The sequence below is a fragment of the Gobius niger genome (assembly GCF_951799975.1).
Source record: "Gobius niger genome assembly, chromosome: 15".
NCBI classification, from domain to species: domain Eukaryota; kingdom Metazoa; phylum Chordata; class Actinopteri; order Gobiiformes; family Gobiidae; genus Gobius; species Gobius niger.
In genome coordinates this window covers 14,249,117-14,265,494 of record NC_136866.1, presented here as the reverse complement: position 1 = coordinate 14,265,494, position 16,378 = coordinate 14,249,117, and the positions used below count along the sequence as shown (strand labels likewise).

The window sequence follows — 16,378 nt, the reverse complement described above, 5'->3', positions numbered from 1 at the left end:
CGATCTCACGCTCAATCCGTCCCTCACTCGTGAACAAGACCCCGAGATACTTGAACTCCTCCACTTGAGGCAAGGACTCCCCACCGACCTGAAGAGGGGACGTACGACATTCAAGGACCGTGACGTCGCCCGGCATGGCGCAGCCGGGGCCCCACCCTGGAGCCAGACCTGGGGTTGGGGCCCGAACGCGAGCGTCTGGTGGCCGGGTCTCTGCCCACGGGGCCCGGCCGGGCCCAGCCCGAAGGGACGACGTGGGCCCGCCCTCCTGTGGACCCACCACCCGCAGAGGGATCCGTAGGGGTCGGGTGCGGAGAGGACTGGGTGGCAGTCAGAGGCAGGTACCTCGACGACCTGGTCCGCATGCACAGCTTCAAAAACAAACATACTAACATAAACTGCAAAAGAAAATGTTACAGTGCACTACTCGAAAATAATAAGACACTAAAGCTCTCTGGTGTGCTATAAATGATGCACTTTGAAGGAATTCAAAAGAAAATGTACTACCACAGAGAATATTGAAAATCCAATGATTGATAAAGTTATTCCAATCAGGATCCTCTTTACCAGAGCACATGAAGGCAGCCTAACACCTCCCTAGTCCCATGTGACAACGCTGAGCGAGGTGCCATATTTTTAACCACGCTGGTGTTTGTACATCAGCCATGTACAAGTGGAAGTCTAAATCTATTATTGAGCGGCTCTGGAGCTCTGTGAATATGATTCCTGTCCATGGTCAGTGATTCATGCGTGTTGTGGTGTTCTTGACTCCCCGTGGTGCATTCAAACGGTCTAATACTGCATGTTCTGCTAAAATCTTACCAATTATTAATATTAGTATGGGCTGTGGGCCACTGGCAAACAGATGAAGAACTTTGCAGCTCTTTTTAAGTCATTTGTAGTTTATAAATGGGGTGATGGTTCAGTGGTAGCTGGTTCAAACTGCCCCAAGCAAAGGCACGTTCCAGTCAGTACCTGCTCCTGTGACCATGGGTGCTGGTGATAACAAAATAAGTGCTCAAAAATGTACATACCCTGGCTGATATAGATTTTTTTGGCCATTTTTCAGAGAATATGAATGATAGTTTATATTGTCATTATGATTTAAATAGAGTAAAGTCAGTTGCTTGACCTTCACACAACCACACACTATTATAATTAATATACATATATATATATATATATATATATATGTATATTAATTATATATTAATATACATATAATTATATATATATATATATATATATATATATATATATATATATATATATATACATATATATATATATATATATATATATATATATATATTCAAAAATAAAGTCTAAAAGTACAAATAATATGGCATAACATGATTCATTCTGTTCATGTTGGTACAAGTGATCATTCACTACAGTGCAGTTTGTGCAGGGATAGTAACAACAGAAATGTGTCCAAAGCTGTTCATTAGAAGTTTAAATAGGTTGGCAGAGAAATTTGAGCAAGTTTTGACGGCGCAAAACTATGATGGCAGGACCTCAGTAGATTTCTACAACTGCAGTTCGGGGTGTTAATATCTTTTACAACATTTTTATTATGAAGCTTCAGCGCAAATTCAACCTTGAAGATGTACCTGCAGCCTCCATTCATCGCCTGATCAACGGCAGCCTTTACTGATCATAATCACCTTCACGTCAGCCAATCATGGCAGCTGCTCATGCTGCTTCAGCCCCTCATCACCCAGGATCCCCTTCTTAAGCTCCCCGGTTAATCACTCGGCCGTTTCCCAGCCGCGCTGCGACCCTCCTCCGCCCCTCCTCGGCTCTGCTCGTCGTCGTCGTCAGTGGCAGCCCTGGGTTGTCCTTCCACCACCAGTGTCCGGACTCCGGGGGAAGATTCTGGCTATCGTCCATCAATGCTATGTATTCCATATCATTACTGCAATCTTCCATCAGGGTCTGAGCCCAAATCATGGTTCCCGTTCAAACGCATTCTGTCTCTGAGTCTTTCAGGTTGAATTATCTTTACTTATACAGGGAGGGCAAAGAGAGTATGAGAGTCTCCTTCATATGAGCAGCCTGTTTATATAAATAACTATATAACAGGAAGCATACAAACAAGTGAGATATTCATTCACATTTTTATACTTGTATTGTGTTGTATCATTTTTGTTTCATTACGTTCAGTCGTGTACATCTGTGGTCTTTGGAATTCAACCCATGACATGAAGATCGCAGTGGCTTTGGCCATGTTTACAGCTTAATATACCTCAAACTTCAAGTATCTGCTTTAGCCATTATGCAACTTTATACACCATCATTTTCATTTAGCAAAATGGTACAAATACTTCACGTGACACTGGCAGTCATAATCTTTCTTCATACTAATGTAAACAGATGTCAAACTCCAAAGTAAAAGCTCCCTCACAACTGTTAAATGGGCAACAGGGAAAACACCAACTATATTGGCACACTGCACAAACTCCAATCATTTCAAACAGGGACGTGCACAGGTAGAGCCCAGGTGGTGCTCAAGCACCTGCCCCTTTGCCCTGTGCCCTTTAAGTGCCCTTCTCCAGACCTGTTTTTTTTTCTCTCCCCAATATTAAGTGTTATTTTATTCATATTTCATTATTGTTGTTATATTTGCCCTACTGAGTCAACATGTGCTGAAAATACAGTTTTAATGCGCAACAACTTAAAATCGCGCTTCATTCCTCCTCTGCCTCTCGAGCCGCGGCGGCGCTGACGCTCCTGTTTCCCCATAAGATGGTGCAGCTCATCTAAGACGCGGGAGTAAAGTAAACAAAGTAAATTCGATAACTTTATGAACGAGCCAGCGCGACATGACTGGATTATTAAGGGGAAAGGAAACGAGAGGGCCGTCGGGGCGAGGTAGTCAGCGCCGCGCGTGTCGAGACCGCCCGGATAAAGTCCGCGGTAACAAGTCAGTCACATAGCGGTTCTGTTTTGTCGCGCTATAACATGATCTTAAAATGAGCTGTATTATTCCGACTAAGTCAGGGCTGAGCGTAGACCAGGGCCAGAGCAGTGTGCGCTGAGGTAAGGAGACAGAGGAGAGAGGAGGAGAGAGAAGGGTGAGGAGGTGCCTGGGTTCTGGACACTGTGCATCTGTGGGAGGATTATTGTTATTTAAGATATTTTTGACATGGACAAAGGAATGATATTGACAAACCAGATGTTTTAAGTGTAGGCCATAGTACCTTTCCATTTGGCCTATTTTATTTGTATTTGTGCTAATCTTAAGTGCAGAGCCTTGTGATAGTCCGACATTGGCTTCTAAAGTCTAGCATGTGGAAATGTAAATGAAATGAAAGCATGTTAAAATTTCGTAAAAGCTGCACATGTTAATGTAAAAAACGTGTGTATGTAATGTACATTGAACTCGGAATAAACAATCAATCAATCAATCAATCAATCAATCAATCAATCAATCAATCAATCAATCAATCAATCAATCAATCAATCAATCAATCAATCAATCAATCAATCAATCTGTCAGGTTTGGCCTCTGGACGACCTTTTGGCTCTCAGGTTTTCTTTGTCCTGCGAAAAACTGCCCTGTTCAACACAACTTGAGACCCAGCACCATTTACATTCATATCCTGGAAGCCTCTGAACATCACAGTTAAAAATATAAAGTAAGCGGTTACTTACCTGATGACATACAAAAACGTTCTTTAGAGTCTGCAGTTTAAAGTTCATCGGCTCCACAGAATTCAATATTTTGTGTCAACTTGTTGCTTCTTACACTAAGTTGCGCTAACAAAATGATTTAAGAGTTTTCTTTCTCGTCGTCGTTGGAGAAAAACATTTACATTATTGAAAAAACCTCCATAACAGAAACATTAAGTCATTCTTGGTGTGGTCTTACCCTCAACATGTGTAATTTGAATATTGTTCACTTTTTAGTATTTGTCCCACATTAGTCGACCCCAGCTGGGGTGATTGCTAGAATATCAATCCCATTAATTTTGGCTGCTTTTGGATATGTTGGCGCACTTTACTATGTGCATAAAAGAAAAAGTAGGTTGTAATATAAGGCATGTTTTCAAATATTCCGACAGAAACAGAAACAATTTATATCTTTGTTTCAGGAATGAGAGCACAAGGACGTTAATACAGTAAGATTTACACTGATGCAAACAGTGGTGTGGTTCATTTTAATGATAATGAATGATAATACAACATTCCTTTATGTTTATTTCTACTAAACATTCCTCCTGAATCAAGCCTCCATGTGTGCATGCATCAATGAGCATTTATTTACAGACTCACTCATCTGTGTGGCAGAAGTACTGTTTTTAGGCAGAAGTGGTTACAGTACTTACTGCCCTCTTAGATCTACATCATATTCTCATATGACACGTTTAAGAAAATAACAAAAGCCGTCTTTGTGTTTCTGTTTTGGTCTTAATTATGGAGAAAGACTGTCTTAATGTATTGTATTCATTTGTTTATAGTAAAGAATTAAAAACATTTTGGATAATTTCACTGTCAAATCAGTAATTTGTTGTTTATTCCTTTTGTTTTTTCATTTGTACGGGGTATGTAAGGGTGAAACAAATCAACAACAAATTTGTTTTTGTGACTGCGTAAAACTAGACGCAAATATTTGAACTTCATGTACAGACGACCTAAATTCATCACGTTTCTACAAAGAGCAAATGTTTCGTCTAAAACAAAACAAACTTCTGTTGGAAATGTCAAAGCACTAAAGCGTATTTTAAGAGATTCTTTTAACAAGTCACAAAGACATTGATTAACCAAAGTATCATAACATCTGACGGAAAAATGTAATTGCTTCCAGATGAGTTCTGCCAACTTGTACTTTGTCCTCAGTGGACGCTATGGGCCTGGTGCAAACAGTCATCGTATGTGCCGCTTTAGGTGAGAGATTTATTCACAATGTTATACTTGTGTTCTGTTTATGTTCACTACTCTAGGTGTTTATGTTCACTAATCTGGTGAATACTTGGTACAAAATGGCACTGATTGCTCTGTAGGTGAATATAGATTGGCATTAACCAAGAATCGATGACTTGCACTTGAGTAAAATTTGAACTACATTTGGGATAACACTATTGTATCAACCAAAGAAAGTGATGTTTATTGCGAGGGACTTACTTATGAGCACTCAAATTGACAGTATTTTTTTTTTTTCAAGCTTTGATGTGAATAAGCTCAACACGACTGTAACATATCCAATAAACAGCTTTTTCTTTTCTCTGTCAGGTTTGGCCACTGGACATCCTATTGGCTCCTGGCCCCCCTTTGACGTTTGGCTGCTAAAAGCTGTCGGGGAAACTGCCCTGTGCAACACATCTCGAGACCCAGCTCCATTTACATTCATATCCTGGAAGATCTCAAATATAACTATAATTACTAAAAGTACGGAGTTCGAAAACTTTACTGACCCCGAGTATGCAGACAGGATCACCCTGCACTCCGATGGATCCCTGGAGCTCAGAAATCTCACTTTGGACGATATTGGCATCTACACAGTCAACATCACCCCCACAGAAGCTCCACAGTTCAACAAATCGTTTGGTGTGAGTGTATATGGTAAGTCCTGCAGTCATGTGCCGCATAGTGGTAGCTTTAGTTTTAGAAGCAGCACCAGCGTAATATAAATCTGAGTAAAGAGTCTACACCTCAAGGAATCTGTATAAACTAAACACCATTTTCTAACCCCAATGGTGCTGCAAATACTAGTCTGTAATGTTCCTCCTCAGAGCGCGTCTCGGATGTGAGACTGTCTGCCAGTGCCGCAGACCTGATTGAGAACCAGAGCTCTGTGAATCTCACCTGCTCGACGGCATCGGGAACCAGTCTGAGTTTCACATGGTACAACCGCACTTACGGCCTCCCCTTCCATACACCAGTGTTCACCCTGACCAACGTGAGCCGCTACGACGGGCCCTTCAGATGTGGGGCCCGTAATATGATCAGTGCAGCATCCAGTGGACCACTCAGCCTCACTGTCAGCTGTAAGTCTGTCCATTTTAGGCCCGATTGACCAACTCTGAAGAATATGTACTTTAATGTGTACAATTACTAACACAAATAGTTGATGAGCTGAACAAAATTCTCCTCTGGGCCCAGTGGAATTTACTATGGGGTGGCCATAAATAGAAATGTTGCAGGCCAGAGTTGGTACTGCCCCGTCCAGGTCTTTGTAACATCCATGGTCTCAAACAATTGTGGTCAAAGTATTTTCTTACTACGTCAAAAAAAAAAAAAAGTAAAAGTTGCTCAGTCAAATTATTCTGAAATCTTGAAGTAATCTTTGTAGAAAATACTTTTACCTAATGAGACAAAATATGTGGCCAACTTTGTGGTTTTACTTTGGAGCTGTGTAGAAAGTGATAAGTTTGCCATAAAAAATAAAAAAATAAAAAACTCAAGTAAAGGACAGCTCCTCAGAAACTCTACTTGTGTACTGCACTGTACTTTGTTATAAGCCACCTCTGGGTTTAAAATACTTCATTACTTTCCCAAATTCCGTTGAACTTCGCCACAGTGACCAGGGCCTCAATTCCGATGGAGTCATGTTGTGGGGGCGCTGTTGTTTTATACAGTGGCTACAATTGCTATGTTTGGTGAATGACTGTCGATGCTGATACTGATAGATTTTTGCCCACAGATGTTCCTTCACATCTGTATTATGCCGATTAGTTTGACATTGTGCAGAAACAGCATTGGACTTGAAAGAGCGATGTTAGCATTGAACCAGCAACTCTGTTTATTATACAGCTTTTGTGAATGGTGACGGCTTTTGTGAATGGTGACTATTTAGCTCAAATGGTGTATATTTCTATTAAAGTAATGTCTTTCTCTCCCCAAAGTGTGAGTTTCATTGAACCTCATTGGGTTGCGATGGGAGATGTTGATCATCCCACAGACCAAACCATTCAGAATACTGTCGTTAACTTATTTGACAAACTAATTTTTTTTCTTTTTTAATCAAAAACTTGCAAAGCTAATGTTTCTTGGCCCCATGAGAAATGTTTTGTAATTCACTGTCAAAATCTGATCTTATATTTCTAGATGGTCCAGATGTGAAAGTGAAAGCTGTCCCATTAAACGACATCTACACGGAGGGATTCAAACTCACTCTGTCGTGCACAGTCGACTCTAGACCTGAGGGGACCAACATTACCTGGACTTTTAATTCAGATCCACTTCCAGTTTCTGGAGCAAAGCTAGTTCTGGATCCTCTTACAACAGAACACAGAGGGCTCTACAGCTGTGGGGCCTTCAACAGCAAAACTATGATCTATAAATCATCTCCACCGCTGAATATCACTGTTGAAAAAAAAAAACGTAAGTAAGAGTTCACTTACATTCAAACGTTCTTTAGAGTCTGAAGTTTAAAGTTCATCGGCTCCACAGAATCCAATATTTTGTGTCAACTTCCTACACTAAGTTGCGCTAAGATCAAGTGATTTAACAGTTTTTCTTTCTGGTCGTCGTCGTCGGAGCAAAAACATTTACATTATTGAAAAAACCTCCATAGCAGAAACATTAAGTCATTTTTTGGTGTGGTCTTACCTTTAACATGTGTGATTTGAATATTATTCACTTTTTAGTATTTGTCCCATATGAGCCGCTCTCAGATGGGGCGCTTGCTGGAATATCAATCGCATGTCTTTTGGCTGCTTTTGGATCTGCTGGTTTATTGTACTATGTGGATAAAAGAAAAAGTAGGTTGTAAAATGAGGCCTGTTTTCAAATATTCCGACAAAAACTTACAATTTACATCTTTGTTTCAGGAATGAGAGCACAAGGACGTTAATTAAGATTTACACTGATGCAAACAGTGGTGTGGTTCATTTTAATTGTCATTACTCTTTTTTAAACGGGTCTGGTGACAAGATAATACAACATTCCTTTCTGTTTATTTCTACGAAACATTCCTCCTGAATCAAGCCTCCATGTGTGCATGCATCAATGAGCATTTATTTACAGACTAACTCATCTGTGTGGCAGAAGTACTGTTTTTAGGCAGAAGTGGTTACAGTACTTACTGCCCTCTTAGATCTACATCATATTCTCACATGACATGTTTAAGAAAATAACAAAAGTAAAAAGATTTTTTTTTAAAATGGTGCCATCTTTGTGTTCCTATTTGGGTCTTAATTATGGACATTCTTAATGTATTGTATTCATTATTTTATAGTAAAGAATTATAACCTTTTGGACAATTTCACTGTGAAATCATTAATCTATTGTTTATTCCTTTTGTTTATTTGTTATTATATGTTCGAAATAAAATAATAAAAAAATATGATTTTTAATAAAAGCCGTAAGCAGTGATAAAGGCCCTGGCCTCGACACGCCACTCCCCCTGTCGAGATTGCCTCGCACTCGTCCTGGCCGGTCAGCCAGTATCGCAACAGCTCAGGGTCCTTTCCGCCTCCGGTATCAGCTGGAGCAAAACAAATTATTTTCAGCCCACAAAAAAATCCACCTGGTCCTATAGGGGGCGCTATATCTTTCTATATCTTTCTATACTAATGTAAACAAATGTCAAACTGTATAAACTCCCACACACAGTAAAACTATGTTACACTGCACAGAAACAATCCTTTCAAATGTGAATATCGTGACATTAAAGTACAGTGTATTTTTATTAAAATGTCACCTTATCGTCTTCAAGTGCAAAAGGACGTTAATACAGTGAGATATAACCTATAGTTATGCAAACAATGGTGTGGTTCATTAATGAAATGCTTAAACAGGTCTGGGATAAGAAAATTCAAGTTTATATCTATTTCCAAGAAAACATTCCACTATACTAAAAAATGTCACCATAAACATATCCTCATGAATAATGATAATAAAAATGTCTTATTCTGAAACACTGAAGAGGCATCAAGAGTCCCCCACACCTGCAGCACAGTGGAGGCGTCACAAGAGGCACTACTGGAAATAAAACGGGGACAAACGAGGAGGTATCCGGGCATGACTCACAGTTAAGCCACACATGCCTTCTACTCCTATTATTGTTCTGGCTAATGGACGTTCACTGGATAATAAAACAGATGAACAGCTAAGCTCTTCAGAAGGTGGTGAAAGACTGTTGTGGAGCGGAGGGAGCGGAGGGAAGAAGAGGAAGGGGGTGGAGCTGACCAGTGCAGGACACCATGCTCTGAAACAGGGACAAACCCAGGAGGCGCTGCACCATTTCAGGGGATCAGAAGAGCACTGAAGGCAGCCAGCCAGGTTTCCTCCACCTCCAAAAACATCAGCCCACAGTGGCGCTGCACTCAGTCGCAGTGGTGCAGTGGCACCTGAACACAATTTTTATTTTACGGTTGTACAATTACAAATACAGCACTTAGTTACTAGCATTAATTTACAGACCACATACATTATTTACCCATTTATACTGTAGTGCTACAGTTGGTACATTGGTTGCAGTACTTAAAGCCCTTTTAGACCTACAACATAATCATATAATAAATAGATAAGTAATTCAGTCTTTACATCTTTATTTAAGTTTTCTGTCGGGGAAAGAGATTTTGTATGTATTTTCTTGATTTGTTTATAGTAAGAAATTATACATATTTGTATAGTTTCATTTTTTATTATTAGCATTTTTTTTAAATCTATGATTATGTAGTTTATTCTGTTTTTGTTTTTTGTTTTTTTGTTTAATGATCAAATAAAAAAAAAAGATACATTGAAAAATATAATAATAAGAATGATAAAAATAATCCTAACTATAAAAGAAAGAAAGAGAAATGATTATTATTAACAAAAAAGATGGAGCGAACGTACCAGGATGTAAAGATGATTAGTAAACAAGATGGTGTAGTCACTTGTATCCGGAGTTTTGCCTGCTACGACCATAGATATATATATATATAAAGGCTTTATATAGGCATCTTTTTCCAACAAATCTATTGTTGTGACTCATACACTATATCTGACTGCATAAAACTAGATACAAATATTCAAAATCTTTTTTCTAGCAGATTTCGTTTTGAATGGAACAGTACTATCTTGACTCACGGCGCTTTGTTTCTCTTTGACGCGCTTTTTCATTTTCTTTGCGGAAGTCCATTCGTTCAGTCAGTGCTGAGCTGATCTGCTGCATGTCCTACTGAACTCTACAATTTATCCTTTTTATCAGTAAGTAAATTGTATATTTCATTCTATACTCCTCCTCTGGATTAATGTACGTGTTTATTAAATGTTGCTTGAAATCGTACACAAGCATGATAGTTTATGTTACAAAACTGCAGTAGCTCTTCTCATTCTTTTAGATATGAAGACAGCATCTAAAGTTAACATTAATAATCACCACAACGACGTTATACACATTTTCAGACATTTTTTGGGGGGTTTAACTGAAAATGTTGTTAGTAAAAATCTTAATAAATCTTGATTAAATTCTTGATAATCTTTGGTGATCATAACATTAAAACCTATAATAAAATCAGAAACTCAAGCATAACATGTGTAGAAATGGCAAGTCATTGTTTGTGCAGTCCCAGTGTTTTAGATACACACCCACATTTCTTCTGTCTATTTGCTGCTGATAACCTGCCTTTAGGGATGTCTGGCAGTCCCCCGGTGGTGTTGCGGCTGGTGGCCTCGGCCTACTGTGTGGCAGAAAAGGCGGGTGCCATTGTCAGAAATGTCCTGCACAGTGGAGAGCTGGGCATTGTGGAAAAGGTGAGAACTGTTTACTTTTGGGGCGTTGCTCAAATGGAGGACAACCAACACTCTCATGATATAATTGATTATGGAAACCCAAACACTTGAAGGTTCTTTGTCCGCTAAGCACAACTTTAATCTATTCCTTTTCGCCCAGACAGGTGCTAATGATCTACAGACTCTGGCAGACAGACTGGCACAGCAGAGTATTTGTGCTTCCCTGTCCAAACGCTTTCCAAAGGTTACCATCATTGGAGAAGAGGTGTGTGTAACATTTAGTCTGTAGTCTCGGGTGTTCTAGCCAATGGTTGAACACATCATGCCATGTAATAAGGCAAATATGTACACTATTTTACGTCTTTTAAGTATATTTTGTCTTTGCAATGATACATGAGGTTAATATCAAACTCCTGACCTCTTTTCTACATCACTGTAAATGCTTCTGGGTTTGTGTGAAACAGGACCTGCCATCAGAAGAGGTGAAGGAGGACATGATTGAGAACGGTCAGGCAGAGGAGATCTTTCAGAAAACATGCCCAGCTGAGTTAAGTGATCTGAAAGAGGAGGAGGTAACAGCATTCATTCATTTGTTTTTATTTTTTATTTGAATGTAGACAATTTCGGTGGGTTACTCCTAGTTTCACTTATCCAGGGATCTCCAAACACTTAGCGCAGGAGTTGCCTGGGCCGCAACTATACACTGGTAATCAGTTAATCTATTGAATATATGTATGATTAATTGTGTGGTTGTGAAAGGTGCATGACAATTTTTATTAATTTCTTAAAAGAAAATGTCCACATGAAGCTTAAGTGATGCCATTTAAAGATGTTGATGGAGTAAACTTAAAAGTAACGTATGTAAGATGCTCTTTGTGGTTTAAAAAGGCACTACACCTGAACTCGGGTCGCACAAAGCACCAGTTTCACAATATGTAAAAATGTCATTTCTTATTTGAAAGCTCAGAACACATAGAGGCTGGAGGCTGCACTAGCACTAACTGGATTGGGGACAGGGGCTGGGATTGTGGAAGTGAGAGACGCCATACATTTATTTCAGAACTGGGTTTAGTTTGGGATTTGGCGACACTAAGTGAGGGGCTCATTCTGTTGGAGATTTAACACCCTATAGTCTATATACCAGAAACGATTAATTGATTACTAAAATAAAGAAAAACAACAACAACTGAAGACGTCTAAGCTACTGTATGGCTTTGTTTGTATAAATATCTTGTGAAAATGTGGCTCTTCATTCACATATGGAAGATAGTGACTAGCTTACTGTCTTTGTGTGAGAATATTGAACATAACCCGCCTGTCGTCTTCAGCTGGTCGTGTGGGTGGATCCTCTTGATGGAACAAAGGAATACACAGAAGGTACTGTATCATTTTCTATGTTTGGGTTACCGTGAAGATGAAGAGGTGCTAGTTTGGGCTCGCTAGTAGTTGCTGCACAATTTTGGATACATCTATTTGTACGATTTTGAAATCAAGATCCGGTTCAGTGTTCACCAGGAGCATTAATATTTGAGAGAAAACTGAAATTGAAACATTTCCAAACATGTCTGTAGATGAGGAAACATATATTGTTGTTTGTAAAGGATCTAAATAATTTAAATATTCAAGCCAAATTATGGGCTTTTCCATTTTTTTTTGCTGTCATTCTGTGAAATTGTTTTTAAAAGCCCAACCTTGAAGCCTCCCTATTTATGCTTTAACAGTGATTCTCAAACTTTTCACACCATGTACCATCTCATAACATATTTGACATTATCAAGGACCACAGGGCCGAGATCAAGATTAAATCTGAAATAAATCAGGTTTTTAAAGTGTCTTAAACCGACCTAACTGAAATGCATTACGAGAACTTAAATTAAATGATCTGTTATTAAAACGGATAAAGTCTGTGTGAAGAGGCACAAGTGGTTCACGCGTCAGTTTGAGAATCATTGCTCCAATATGACTTTTTCACATAATCTGATCAAAGGGACCCTCTGTAAGATTAAGCGAATGAAATGCAAAAATAAAAAATTGTAGTTGCAAATGTGTGCACTTTCTCCTTTAGCTTCCCCTCTCTCTCTCTCTCTCTTTTCTGACCTCAGCCTCCAAGAGCCTCCATCCCCAAACTCAGCCCCTGGTCCTCCTCACACGGTCGGGCACTTCTCAGCTTCACACTGCAGCTCTCTATATGGGTGACAGACATAATATCAGCAACAACACTGTCTGCCTTTGTTTTCCAAATGCATGCTTCTCTTTGCGGTTCAATCAACCAATGAGACAAGATATTTTTGTTTTATAACAAATTTGTCAACTTTGTGTTGTGCTTACAGGTCTGCTGGATAACGTGACCGTCCTGATCGGGATTGCGCACAGAGGAAAAGCTATTGCAGGGGTCATCAATCAGCCTTTCTACAACTACCAGGTGCTTTGTCTAATGAGAAATGCGTGTCTGAATGCCCTTTTCCTCCGCGGCATGAGTCGGCAGGTCACTTCTCGTCAAACCTGTCTCTAAAACAAAGAGGAAAATGAAAGGCAACTGGGCTTTATCAGTCAATAGCTCCAAATGGTAGTACAAGACAAACTGCACCTCTTTTTTGTGCTTGAGAGGTTATCAAAAACCTAGATAATATACTGTCTGACTAAAAGAAATTGAAATTCATTCATTATTCACCATTGATGATAGGAAGTGCTGGAGAAGGCTTTGTGCAGAGGTCACATTCTCCCCAAGATTCTCAATGGGGTTCAGATCTGGACTCTGGCGGCCAATCCGTGTGTGAGAATGATGTGTCGTGGTTCTTGAACCGCTCTTTCACAATGTGAACCTGATGAATCCTGGCATTGTCATCTTGGAATATTACCGTGCCAATCGGGAAAGAAGAAACCCATTGATGGAAAAACCTGGTCATTGAGGATGTTCAGGTTGTCAGCTGATCTCATTGTTTGGGTTCATAGAGCAGTTAGTTAAATCGAGACGCTGACTTTATTTTTGGTCAAGCGGTGTTCAAACGTTTCCCTGGCGAGACAGATTGGACATTGGCACATGATGTCATACTGTGGCGATGGACCATGGGCGAGACCCACTTCTATCCTTAATGTAGACCTCTCCCTCTTCCTGTCACTTTAAGAACTTCAATTCTTTTCAACTCTTCTTCCTAAAATTGCGAGTGTAAAAGTAGTGTGTTTCTATGGACAGTGCACTTCGGTCAACTCAAACAAAGATGGAGTCACAAAGAGTAAATCACTTTGTTTGCAATAAAGACTGTGTGAAAAGGCACTGATGATGAAGTCTGGTTTGCTGTTCTTGTCGATGACAGTTTTGTTTTCTCGCAGATGGGAGCAGATGCAGTTCTGGGCCGGACCATCTGGGGCATGCCGGGTCTGGGCGCATTCGGGTTTGAGTTGAAAGAAGTTCCCGGAGGCAGACGGGTTGTCACGACGACGCGGTCACACAGCAACAAGCTGGTGACGTCCTGTGTGGACGCCATGGAGCCACACGAGGTTGTCCGAGTGGGCGGGGCCGGAAACAAGGTGAAGAATGCCTATATTTCTGTGTCTCCAGATATGACCCTTTAAAATCAAATACTGCAATGAATTAAAAGGCGGATTAATGCACAATTTGAAAACATTTTACAATTTTGCAATGTTTCAAAGTGAAAGCATTTTCTTATTGTTGAAATTGCGTGGCAGATTATCCAGCTTATTGAAGGCAGAGCTTCAGCGTATGTCTTTGCTAGTCCTGGATGCAAGAAGTGGGACACCTGCGCACCTGAAGCCATCCTACATGCTGTCGGAGGTAACTTTTGTCCAGTGGTTCTCAGCTGATTCACCTTCAGCTGTGAAAAGTCATGACTCAAATACATTCATTGTTAAAATAGATACAGTATTTTTCACTGCCCCTCCCTTGCACGTATTCCAAACCATCTTGATCTGATCACTCATCTTCAGTCCAATCAGTCAATCCTGTCCGTCTCTCTTGCCAAATGAATTCTGCTTTTATATTTTGCAGGGAAGCTAACGGATGTGCACGGAAACCCGTACCATTACGACGCAGATGTAAAGCACATGAATTCGGCTGGAGTCCTGGCTACTCTGAGAAACCACGAGTACTACACCAGCAGAGTACCACGGTCGGTGCTGGAGGCTCTTCATTAATCCCTGTATGTGACCAAATCCCTGTGTTTGGGTCAGACATACAGTAGTTCCCAAAATGTCTTCATGAAGATTTTATATGACTGATTTTTCTTCTTTTTTTTTTTTTAATAACATCTTTCTATGTTGTTTGTCAAGTAATATTTATTGGCTGTACAACAACACACTACTATTTTTAATACTACTGTGCAATCAACATTTCAAATGTAACCATAAACTTCAGATTATTTTGTGCCATATTAACACGCAAACCGTTTGTGCCATATATTTTACTGAACAAATCTATTATATTGCTATACAAACTGGTGTTTTTGACCAAATAATAAAATATAAGAAGAACTTTTGACTTTTGTTTTCTTGGAACCTGTTCTCCGAACAGAACTAAAAATATAACCAGTCTGATTTTGACTAATGAACCCGGACATGACAGTGGAGTGCGCTGGTGTGGTCCAGTGGTGAATGTGCAGCACACAAAACCATTCTCATAATATCCTATGGACACATCTTTACAAAATACAATACACACTGAAAAACGCCTCAGGGACCAGCGCACTGAGGCATTTTTCAGACCCGGAGGTTTAGTTTAAACCCTTGCTCCTAAATGATGTGCCACGAAATACACAATTAATAATAAACAACTTTGACTTTATGTGGACAGGACAGTGCACATTAATTAAGGCATTTACTTTGTGTAAATGTACAGGAATGAGCCATGGGCTACTTTCCATTCATAGTCCTCGTACATTTAATATCTAGACTGGATTTGAGTGGGAATTGAATGACCATTAAATCAAAGGGGACATAGTTAATTAAACCAGGTGCCCTACCAACTGAGCTACAGCCACATGAAATGAAGAGTCTTTAATGGTAATAAATCTGAACAAAATGTACTGGAAACATACTTAAAGTTGAGTAAAAGTAACTGTTGTCCGATGGTATGTGCCTGTGATTGCGTGGTTAAGATGCAGGGCTATTAAAAGGTTCTACTGACACAGGTTTATGGGATCAAATCCTACCTGTGTGAATGATCTTTGATGATGAACTTGTTTTTATACTTAGTTATGATTTTGAAAATTTCAACTAAACCCCAGTTTCATACAGTTAAGCACCTGCTACATGGGACCCTGCATTCCCAGGGAGGGCCTTCACTGCTGTGAGCATCCTGGTGCAGAGCAGCCAGGGTTTGAACCCAGAACCTTCACATCATCAATCAGTCACTCATCCAGCTGAGCTGCTGACACCCTGAGCTAAACTGTCACCACCACCAGCCTTCACACGGCATTAATCACCCTCCATGTTCACACACTTAGGTTAAAAAAGCATGTGTATGTAACAGTCGGACAGCAACTGTCACCATCCAGGAGTGTTTATGGCATTAATCACACAAATATAACTATGAATATTTATTACTTAGCCCAATGTGGGGATGCAGGGTTTGAACCCACAACCTTCAGCTCACACGTCATCCAAGTGCTCTACCCATTGAGCTAAGACCTTGTCTCAAACTGAAGGCCTTTTATTTCGTAATAAATAAATCATTAATATCATGATTTGATATCTGCTTGGT

General features: G+C 39.9%; 2 protein-coding genes across 3 annotated transcripts in view; one reads left to right on the top strand and one right to left on the bottom strand.

Annotated features, from left to right (window-relative positions):
• rars2 (arginyl-tRNA synthetase 2, mitochondrial) overlaps positions 1-16,378 on the bottom strand; it is a 109,320-nt gene that overhangs the window by 59,128 nt on the left and 33,814 nt on the right. The window lies entirely within an intron of this gene.
• Positions 10,544-15,084, top strand: bpnt1 (bisphosphate nucleotidase 1). 2 transcript variants are annotated; one of them, XM_079571671.1, is made up of 9 exons: positions 10,544-10,683; positions 10,823-10,927; positions 11,127-11,234; positions 11,991-12,039; positions 12,765-12,854; positions 12,993-13,084; positions 13,993-14,190; positions 14,350-14,455; positions 14,669-15,084. In XM_079571671.1, the coding sequence occupies exons 1-9, from the start codon at positions 10,564-10,566 to the stop codon at positions 14,812-14,814; spliced, it is 1,014 nt and encodes a 337-aa protein (XP_079427797.1). In that variant the 5' UTR covers positions 10,544-10,563; the 3' UTR covers positions 14,815-15,084. The 2 variants fall into 2 exon arrangements, with proteins under 2 accessions (XP_079427797.1, XP_079427798.1); XM_079571672.1 differs by lacking the exon at positions 12,765-12,854 and having other exon boundaries at positions 14,669-15,083.